An 11,434-nucleotide genomic window follows, 5' to 3' on the forward strand; every position below is an offset into this window, starting at 1 on the left:
TAGAAAGAGGAGAAAAAGATGTAGGAAGAGGAATAATGAGGAGGATGAGGCAGGGAAAGACTAGAAACAGAGGAAAAGAGGGCGGAACACTAGTAGGAGGGAAGGAAGCAAAAGAGGTAAGGAACAAAAATAGAAGAAGAGATGGACAGAAGAAGTCGAAACCTTAGGTATTAAATTATCTCTCAATTTCTTTACAGGAAAACGAAATTGTGGCGATAATATTAAACAATGAAGCGTGAATCAAGACTTCCACAATAAAGGGAAATCATAGGAAATATTAAACCTCAGAGGATGTCCTATTTCTCAAGACAAGTTACGTCCTGTTATCAGCATTTTCTTGCAGATAAATTGCTGCGCTTTATTTTAGATTAGTGAGTCTGGATTTGGTGTTTGCAAAATGAAGGTCTTGGCCCTCGCTTTGATATCCTGTGGTAAGTAAATGCGGCAATTAACTTAATACGATGTGTTTTAATTTGTTAAAAGCGTTAAATGTAAACTATACTATGTCATTGTATTTATGTGAAAAGATGTATGAACTTCTTCAAAGCACAGTGTTTAATAAATTGTTACTCAAATTTTTTATTTATAATAATCAGTTGGAGGAAAACGTAGATGGATATTTCAAGAAATTAAATATTAATCAAATCGACAGTTTAGAGGTGTATAATGTAGTTTAGTCAATTGTCCGAAGACAGATCTGGACCCCACAAATGACATCAACAAGGCATCATTCATGAGGCAACTAGGCCAGGATGTAATGGGGTAGGGCGGCCAGTTTCTTTCCCCCTCCATTGCATAAATCGCCGACTAGCTACATATGCAATGAATTAACAAATAATTATTGTAAGTGTCCATATCTAATACCTTCCACACAAATTGAATATTTAGAAATATTTATAGATCAGCATTTATGTTGGGTTAAACAAATTGATTTCATGTGTACAAGTCTGTGACCGGGAGGAAAAAAGTCTTAACTCAATTTTTTGTGAAAATGAGATTTTTATATATTCTGAGAGTGGAAACAATTCTCTACAATCTGGTAAAACGGTTAAAGTCAAATAATACTCCTTACTGGATTTATAGAGCGTTATCAAATATCTTAAGTACTTTTTGAATCGAACACACACAGAATACAAGCCTTAAGAATATTTAATATTTTATTCCTTACAAGCCATCACATGTTTACTTTCCATGCTTCCCTATTAAAAAGGTCTAGCTTGTATTTCAGCCATTTTATCACATACTGATGCCCTTTCCTTTTAAAACTTTAGCACCAGGGTAAAAAGTCCTATATTGTTTAAGACCTATTTTGCATTCCTAACAATTTATATTTTCCATTTTATTTTGACATGAAAAAGGTCTTATGTTTAAATAGTTCCTTCTTCTCAGTTTGGGTTCTAGTCTTAAAAGTGTTTAAGTGCGACTGTTTTTGAAAATAATCAATAAAATTGTTAAATGAGCAACATTGCCTATTTTAAAAGAAATATAAACAAATAATATGCAGGAAGAACCTCTTAACCCAGATAAGCCCAAAAATTGTTTGTGATAAAAATACAATAGCACATTAGTTACTCTCAAAAATCGGTTAAATGATGTTGAAATAAACTGAAACAAGGAACGTATATTTTCTAAAGCTAACAAATACTATCAACATTATCGCACAACTTATAAAATGTCCCTAACACCAACAATGACATAATATCCGAAGGCACAGCAACTGTCCTTAAAAAAGGACGGTGGGAAAATCTGGGTTAATTAAAAAACTCTATAATTGACACCAATTTCAATCTTTCTACTGCTCTCCTGAAAAGCATAAAATTTTTACTTGAGACCTTTTTCCCTTCCGGCCACAGAAATATAAGAAAGACAATTTAAGTTCATAATATTTCGAAATTTTATCACTAAGGAGGCATTGAGAATAATATTTTTAGCTTTAGTATAATCATTCATACAGTATGGTATAATAAATTGGGGTGGAGTAGCATCATCTATACTTAATCCATTCATTTTATTACACAGAAGATTAATAAAAATTTGTCTGACGAAAAATATAGATTATCCAACAAATTTAATTTATATAGATTTTGAAATATTAACTAATGAAGTAGCCACTGGCGTGGCTCAGTCGGATAAGACGCTTGCCTGCCGGTCTGAAGTTGCGCTCGGGCGAGGGTTCGATCCCCGCTTGGGCTGATTACCTGGTTGGGTTTTTTCCGAGGTTTCCCCCAACCGTAAGGTGAATGCCAGGTAATATGTCGCGAATCCTCGGTCTCATCTCGCCAATTACCATCTAGCTATCACCAATCTCATCGACGCTAAATAACCTCGTAATTGATACAGCGTCGTTGAATAACCAATTAAAAGAAGAAAATTATAAATATAGTTTACTAACTTACTACCACAGAAATCAAATAAAACATAAATCTAATCGACATGAATATCATACTCGAAGACAAAAGTCTACTTTCCCATTGATTGAGCCTAAATGTAATGCAAATGCAGCACTTAAACATGGTGCTAGTTTCGGCCCAAGACTTTATAATAAAATTGCAAATCATTTTCAGAATTTGAAATATTTTAAAATTGAACCTTTTAAAAAACAAATTTATAAAATTATTCATGGTATATAATATTAACAAGTGTGTGTATATTTTACCTTTTCATTTCTGTCGACTATATTCATGTTTTATTCTATGTGATAGTCAATTTATACTAAATGCTTTTTTTTCTCTCTTTTTGTCTTTCTTTTCTCTCTTGTGTGTCGGTTAATTATCGATCTAAATTAAGTTACTTACTGTATTTAGTAAACTGTCCTTGTAAATTTTATGTTATATTATTGGCTAAGACCACACCGTACACGGATGTGGCTCTTACGGTATTGGCTAAAAAGATTTTTTGTTGTATACTTTTGAATTGTACTCACTTTGCTTACTAGCTAAATAAATAAAAAATATTACATTACTCAGACTTCAGATGTATGCAAACAATTGTTCTTCCTCTGACACATATCGTCAAGTGATATGTATTGACTGGTAATAGATAGATTTATAATATGCTTTTGTTCAGTCAATTGTCTGAAGACAGGTCTGAACCTCACAATGATACCAACAGTTGTATATATAACGTAGACGTCCAATTCCTAACAGAAAATGTTTTCAGAAAATAGATAAGACAGCCCAGCCTTTACTGAGGGGCCATCAGAAACAGGTGGGGGAAACCGAGATGCTACATAACCAAACGGACGCATAGTACCTGTGCGAAAATATGATTCAATAATGAATACTCTTTCTTCACTAAAAAATGCGACCATATTTCTGGAACGTACTGTACTCACTCACTCAGTACTGTTTACTATGACCGTAAGACTGCATATGCGGCCTTGGTTCTGTGTGGATGGCGGGTGGAAGTTTACTAGTAGAGGGGATGGGAGTGAAGTACATTAAAAAACTCAGGTACAATAAAAATTGAAATAAAAATAAAATGATGTTCCTGTATATTTGAATTGAATTTAAGGGAGGGAGGCACTATGGCCCAGTACTGCGACCTAGTTCAGCTCTATTGCGCTAGCCCTCTGGTGACGCATTCCCAAACCCACACGGCCAGGTTTCGAGCAGGCAACCCCATTCGTCCCTAGGCCAACCCCCTCCATGCGTCGCCGGCGGCGTTCGGGGAACGCTACGGAATGATAATGAAATGGAGAAATGGTGACGGGATGATGTAAATTCCTAATTTGGGGGAAACGGGAGAACCCCGGGAAAAACCCCCAACTGCGATCTTGTCCGCCACAAGTGTCACTATGGATTTGTTCAATGAAAAAATGTCAGACCTAACCGGGAATCGAACTCGGGCGCCTACGCGAGTCTAAAGGTCTGACATTCAGCTACAGCAGAGCTATGTTCCTGTATAAGGCAAACATCATAGCTTTTATGAACCTTCGGCTCTCGCAGGTCGCCTGAAATCCATCATTGATGCACAGTGCATACTGTCCGTTTGTTTATAAGACAATGTAAGCAAAAAGAGAATGGGAAAAGGTTTCCACTTCCCCGTTGTATTATCCAGGGCGTCCACACCTGTGGAGTAACGGTCAGCGCGTCTGGCCGCGAAACCAAGTGGCCCGGGTTCGAATCCCGGATGGGGCAAATTATCTGGTTGAGGTTTTTTCCGGGGTTTTCCCTCAACCCAATACGAGCAAATGCTGGGTAACTTTCGGTGTTGGATCCCGGACTCATTTCACCGGCATTATCACCTTCATATCATTCAGACGCTAAATAACCTAGATGTTGATACACCGTCGTAAAATAACCCAATAAAATAAAAATAAAATTATCCAGGGCTGTTCAATGGCGTTTTAGATTAAACTTATTTTTTATACGATAGTGCGTGAAGTTGCATTTTACCCTCTGTCATCAGTGCCTAAAGCAGGGTTGCAGAACTGGGGAAGAAAGGGGTGGAAGCATGGAGAAAGAGTTCGTTCCCCCATCCACAAGACCGCAGCTTTCAATGATGTTCCTCTCCTCCTACCGTACAATGACCCGAGGACTGCAGGGAAGAGATAAGTTACGTGTTCCGGTTTATGACGTGTGCTTCAATTGTAGTACAGTTTTGCATCCCTGGCCTAAAGTGAGTCTCTATAACACTAGGGCCGTATTCATAGACATTTTTAGCGCGGGCTTCCGGTGGATGATTAGCGTTTTTCGTATTCATAAACCAGTGTTAGCGATAGCATATGATTTGAATTCTGTACTAGTAACCAATGGATAGCCGGGGCTAGCTTAGTACGCTCGTAGCGTGTGCTGCGTAATGTCTATGAATAGCACCCCTAGTTGCCTAAAAAAAGTTAGTAATCAATTTAGACACTCCTATTCATTTTACACACTGCCAAAGGAAATGTAATATTCAATGTACAAACTTCATTCAGTAAGAAATTAATACTTTATCTCGATCTTTCATTACTTAAATATTACACGTAACACAAATAAGTAACAAATTTAGTATTCATATCTACATTTTAGCTCTTATTATTCTGAAGTTGCATGTAGTACTCATTGTAACAAAATTTATTTAAACTGTTTCTAACAGCTTTGTTGATTATATGGCCGGTTTAAACGGCCATGAAATCTGAAACATGAATAAGACAGACTGCCATTCCATGGATACTTACCTGTTAATGGTTTTGAGTTTAGATGGCCATGACATTGTGATCTTATAACCTCTCCAACTTGAAATATTTATTTATTTAATGTAAAGTTGTGGTATCGTAGAAAAAACATTGTATAACACACATTCGTAAAGTCATATTTTTGGCCCTCGTGTGTTTGTGAAACTCGGCTTCGTCTCTTTTCATAAACTTTACATTCGTGCCAAAAAGAGAACCTTTACGAACTTGTTTCATAAATAACTATTATTTCCAATGACGTATAGAAATATAGAACATGTTAATCATCAGGAGAAAAATCGTTGGTGTGAGATGATAATACCATTGCGAAAGCAGTCGAGTAAACGTGGATTTAGTCTTTGCAAAGATCTCGGAGAACAGCACACTATTCATTCCCAATTTCGTCCTCTGTGGTCCTCGTGTTAGCCTCTGAATCCGTTTCTTGGATCCTAGACTGACCAACGGCGATATACAGGATGTTTCTGGGCTGGTGTTACAAACTTTCAGGGATGATGGGGAAGGGCACATGTATCAATTTGAGATAAGGAACACTGGTCCGGAAATGACTGAGTCGAAAGTTATAAGCAAAAATAGTTGAGTGAAAATGGAATTGTAATTTCGCACCACGTGCCCTCCTTCCCTTAACTTTTGGAACAGTCGTGGAAAGATGGTATGGGCTGGATGTCTCCTATGTGGGTACTTGGACCGATACAATCTGTGAGCTTGTGTACTGTTCCCATTGGCTCATCCGTATTCGAAAATCAGGTCTGCATATTTCGCTCTCGTGTACTCCTCCATTTCACTAGGACTGATCGACTGGACACTGCAACTTGTACACATCTACTGCTGCCTACAGATGTGCATATCAGGACTGACCATGTCTGTTACACATTACGCTATCTGCATTGCTTTAATGTAGTTTCCTGTCCTCACCCCTCAGACAGCGCACTGAATGGAATACTATAAGTAGACAACGTAAACAACATCAGATGAATACAGTATGTGTAAGATGTACAAATAAATACACATAAATAAGGTGTACAGAGGAATACAATTGTTCCATTTCCACACAACTATTTTTGCTTGTAACTTTCGACTCAGTCATTTTCGGACTAGGGTTCCTTATCTCAAATTGATTCCTGTGCCCTTCCCCATCATTCCTGAAAGTTTGTAACACTAGCCCGGAAACATCCGGTATTTTGGACAACAAAATTCTTAGCATGGCTTCATCCGAGAATGAAGTGAAGCTAGAAGCAAGTGACGTATATTTACGGTACCGGTACATAAAAGAATACTTTCTCTGACAAAGTTCTCCAGACAGAATTTGTCTGTAATTTCTCTTCGAGGATGAATTTCGATGCTGAATAATCTCTTCAGCATCGTTATATAAATCACCATTACTACCAGCCTTCGAAATATTATGTATTACATTTCATTAGTAGTATAGAGTGCGGCAGTGGGATATGACGGTTTTAATAGCCCTGTTGTGGGACACTCAAGACGAATTAAAAGAAAACACATATACTGGAAGTAATCTAGTACAATGCAATTTGTTAATGTATGATTACTTTCTAAAAACTACATTTCGTAAATAGCCTCCACCGCAACGAATACATTCCTGCAATCTCCTATGAAAGTTCTGCGTAACTCACCCCAACAAAACAGGTTCGATGGCACTAATTTCGTTCCTTATGTTTTGTTTCAGCTGGATGATGGAGCGAGGCTTGTTGCGATACATCTTACTTTTGAGACAACCCTATAGGAAGTAATCAGCTGCAGTCAGGTCAGGAGATCTTGGCGGCCAGGCAATGTCTCCAAACTATGAAATTATTCGTCCTGGAAACACGTTTCATAGACAGTTCATTGAACCTTGAGCAGTGTGCGCTGATTACTTCCTATAGGGTTATCTCAAAAGTAAGATGTATCGCAGCAAGCCTCGCACTATCATCTAGCTGAAACAAAACATAAGGAACGAAATTAGTGCCATCGAACCTGTTTTGTTGGGGCGAGTTATGCAGAACTTTCATAGCAGATTGCAGGAATGAATTCATTGCCGTGAAGGCTACTTACGAAATGTAGTTTTTTTAAATTAATCATACATTAATAAATTGCATTGTACTAGATTACTTCCAGTATATGTGTTTTCTTTTAATTCGTCCTGACTGTTACACAACAGGGCTATAAAACCGTCATAATCCACTGCCGCACCCTATACAAATGCCCAATCGAAACCCTATTAGAATTAGTTACCGGTATTAATTTTATAAATTGTTTCTCATTATACCATCGCTTATCTTACAGTTGTGCTGCTAAACGTAGGTGTCAGTGGAAGGAATAGACACCAGCGGCAGAATGAATGGGAAGACTTTGAACCCTGGTGGCCACCGCAACCAAATTTTCCACCAATACCGGACCTTCCACCAAGACCGGACCTTCCACCAAGACCGGACCTTCTACCAAGACCGGACCTTCCACCAAGACCAAATCTTCCACTGCTATCAACTCGCCGGCCTCGACCAACTCCTCGACCGCGGCCAACAACTCCAGCAGTAACTCAAACCCCATTTGACGACGGCGCCACCCCCGCAGTGGTGGACGGAAACGGTTCGCTGCTGGGCTGCGATTGTCCAGCACCCCCGCAATTCAACCCAGTCTGCGGCAACGATCGAGTTACGTATGGAAATATGCAGAAGCTCAACTGTGCACGGTCGTGTGGACGAAGTAAGTCTTGCCTCACAAGCAAACGTTCTGATGGGGGCAGATAAAAAAGTTAATTTTTTTTCTTCCACCATGTTAATAATGTCAAAATAAGTGCTTATACAAATTTTGGCCACTCGACCGCAATTACGAGGCCGTCCAGAAAGTGATTCTCCCTGAGGCCGTTTACAGAAAAAAGCACAATTGCATGGAAATATTTATTGAAACAGATATAGCAATTGTTGCGCTATTTGTCTACTGGAATTGAGACATTTGTCATACCGTGGATCAATTTTTGTGTCGTAGAAGTCAGCCGCCTCAAATCGGAACCAGCGTTTGACTGCGTCTGCACCTCTCTCTGTCGATCCCATGATATGATAAATGTCTAAATTCCGATGGAAAACATGTTGAAAAATAGCTCAGCAATTGCTGTGTCTGTTCCAATAAATTTGTCCACTGAAACCGTGTTTTTTTTGTTAACAGCCCCTGGCGAACTTATTTCTTTAATGCCTTCATAATTGCTGTCGAGTGACTAAAATTTATATAAGCACTTCTTTTGACATTATTAACATGGTGGAAGAAAAAAAATTAACATTTTTATCTGCCCCTAACAGAACGTTTGCTTGTCAGATTCTACTCGTATTGAAGTGGAATGTACTGTTTGTTATGAAGTAAAGTAATTTTCGATTTTCAGGCTGGTTTATTCTGTATGATAAGACCTAATAGCTCCAATACTTACTTATTTACATATGGCTTTTAAGGAAGGTTCATTGCTGCCCTCACATAAGCCCGCAACGTTCCGATCCTGAGCAAGATTAATTCAGTCCCTACTATCATAACGCATCCCCCTCAAATCCATTTTAATATATTTTTTCCTCCGGCCTCCGAACTAACAGACTATATGCATTTCTGGATTCAACCATATGTGCTATATGTCCTGCTCATTTCAAGCGCCTGGATTTAATGTTCCTAATTATGTTAGGTGAAGTATACAATGCGTGCAGCTCTGCGTTGTGTAACTTTCTTCATTCTCCTGGTATTACCGTACTTACTGTTCACCCTATATAAGTAGCCTATGAGAATATATTAAAACTTTACTGAGTGAGAGGAAGATAGGTTTTTTGCGTCAACGTATTAAAAGGGAATGTTCGTGGACAAGTTGCTGCACAAAACCGGTCATTCTCTCGCTCAGTAAAATTGTAATAAATTCTCAAAAAGAACTATCACAATATTATTCTATCACAGTATTACCAATCTTTACCCTATGTATCATTGTTTACAATAGCAGTACATACAATTTACAATAAAACACACCGCTGATTAAATAGTTATTGCAATGTCAGAATGTAATTTACGTTATACATCCTTTATTTATATTGATGGTAAAAAAATTTGTCTGCAAAATGAGGTCCGATTATTCCTGCATTTGCGATGAATCTGCTATCGGGATCTTTACTTTCCTCTTTCATCTTCTAGTATTTCCCTTATATTAGATTACCAAGTTAATAATAATTATTTCCGCAAAGTTGTTTCTCGATTACTTTCCTGTTAGTGTAACTTTCCATGAAAGCTGCATTACAAAGACATTGTAGTTTTAAATGAAGTATCAGCATACTAACAATAGACAGATCTTTATCGAATTTTCGACTGATTGCTTGGAATTGATGGCATTGAAGACATATTTTTCTATTCTGTTTTTCTTAACAATTTAATATAGTCGTTGTACTGGTATTGCGGTAGAAAGCATCGTTTGCACATTAAATATAGACAAAGTGAAGGTGCTTTAGGCTTATCTATTTTAGTTTCTATAATTCGTAGTTATGGTAATGATTATTTTCAATCATATGTTATATTGCAATGTTAAAGTTTCTAATATATTTAATTTTTTTAATCCCTTTATGCTTATTAGGTAATTCTTTTATTCTCTAAAAGCCTATTTTTTAAATAATGATGCAATCGTGCTCCAAATTGTTTAGGAACTAAGATATTTTAGTATTGAAGTATTTATTTTATATTTTAATATTTTGACAATATTTTCTTCATATTGTGCTGGTCTCTAACCATAGATAACATTAATTCATTTTTCCTTCTTATTTTCCAGATGTTCGGCTGAAACATTATGGTGCTTGCCTGGCTAGATAGATGATTTTTTTTTTTCACTGCACTACAACATACGTTATTGTATTATTGTATAATAGCCTACATCGCTGCACATCTATTTTTTTTTTTGTTTTACGACAGCAATAGGCTGTTGCTACTGTAAAGCGGACTGATTTATACTTGTTTGATGTAAATGTGCTTAAAAATCCCCTATTCTGATGGAATAGATCTTCATACTGTATTATTGTTTCTTGTAACGTAAATTCAATATTAAAATCTATCTGTAATGCAAATATAAGTTATGAATAAACATATAAAGTGAAAAACCTTTTTTATATTATTTCTGCATCACCTTTCATATGCAAAAATCCCTTGACCCCACTCCTAAGACTGCCTTTCCACGATCAGATTCTAATCGATTATCTTATTATTTCTGCCATGTAATGCAGTTACTTTTCTGTGATGGAACAGCCAAGAATATTTCCTTCATCATGCAACAACTATTAAATTAATAAAGGTAATGCGGGAATGTAACGACATAATGGCTGAAAAGACACTTGCGTGAGACAACTACTAATTGTTCTATTAAAGAAGGACATCGTGCTTACAGTACGATTATTTAGTCCTGACAGTCGCCGGCGATCTGCGCCTGGGTCAGGCGAGTCCATTTAGCTACGCCAAGGGATGTTTGGGTTAGTCACTCGCTTGCCTTCGGAGCATTCGGATGTCATGCGTGCGGTAGAGCGGTATATTTCTAGTACAATTAAGCTGTACTGCATTCCTTTACCGACAGCTCGCCCTTATCTCTACTCCGGAGCTCTCCCCAATACTCCTACTACTTCCCCTCTTTCGCGTCGTTGAGCTGTCAGGACTAAACAATCGGTCTGTACCTCAATTCAGCAGCTGGGCTAATTCAGAGCCTGAAGGAAACGTGGCCGTCACAGGTCCCTCGGAATGTCAAAGCTGGTTTATTTCCCCCGTTCCATACTCTATTCCATTTTCAACTGGGGAATCGTTGTACACTAGTGTCTCGGGAATGATCCGCTGGTAGGCCATGAGAAAATAAAAATAGTAAAGGATGTCGTAGTAAATTGGAAAAATAAAAGTGAAAAGTATAGTAAAAAAGTGTGTCCCCAAGAGCCAACATACAGCGAACGCGCACAATCCATTCAATAAAGGCATTCCCTCTAAAACCCTCAAAATTTCTCCTTGGTTGGGAAGCACTGCTTTAGAATATATGAGTGTACCGCGAGATTTTAAATTACGCCTTTAGTGTGTCACATGTTGAAAATGGTTGAAAAGCGCTGCTCTACTTCTTAGTAATAGAATACCATACAACTTATGCATTAACCTATGCTTTCGAATTAAAAGAATAGGAGCGGTTTAATACTTTAATTAGGGGGGTTCCAGTATAATTTGTAGCAGCAGCAGTAGCAGTGGCAGTAGTAGTAGCAGTGGAGGAGGTGGTGGTAGTGGTAGTAA

At 37.7% G+C, this 11,434-nt stretch overlaps 1 protein-coding gene across 1 annotated transcript; it reads left to right on the forward strand.

Moving 5' to 3' along the window:
• Positions 1–274: 274 nt before the first annotated feature.
• On the forward strand, positions 275–10,278 carry LOC138696619 (amyloid beta A4 precursor protein-binding family B member 1-interacting protein-like). Its single transcript, XM_069821805.1, has 3 exons — positions 275–431; positions 7,457–7,876; positions 9,954–10,278. Exons 1-3 carry the CDS (start codon positions 398–400, stop codon positions 9,992–9,994), a joined length of 495 nt encoding a protein of 164 aa, XP_069677906.1. The 5' UTR covers positions 275–397; the 3' UTR covers positions 9,995–10,278.
• The last annotated feature ends 1,156 nt before the right edge of the window (positions 10,279–11,434 follow it).

Source organism: Periplaneta americana, chromosome 3 (genome assembly GCF_040183065.1).
Source record: "Periplaneta americana isolate PAMFEO1 chromosome 3, P.americana_PAMFEO1_priV1, whole genome shotgun sequence".
Classification (NCBI taxonomy): Eukaryota; Metazoa; Arthropoda; class Insecta; order Blattodea; family Blattidae; genus Periplaneta; species Periplaneta americana.

Coding starts and splice junctions, on each gene's coding strand:
- LOC138696619 (XM_069821805.1), top strand. CDS start 398: ATGAAGGTCTTGGCCCTCGCTTTGATATCCTGTG. Junction 432..7,456: donor CCTCGCTTTGATATCCTGTG/GTAAGTAAATGC, acceptor CTTATCTTACAG/TTGTGCTGCTAAACGTAGGT. Junction 7,877..9,953: donor TGCACGGTCGTGTGGACGAA/GTAAGTCTTGCC, acceptor CTTATTTTCCAG/ATGTTCGGCTGAAACATTAT.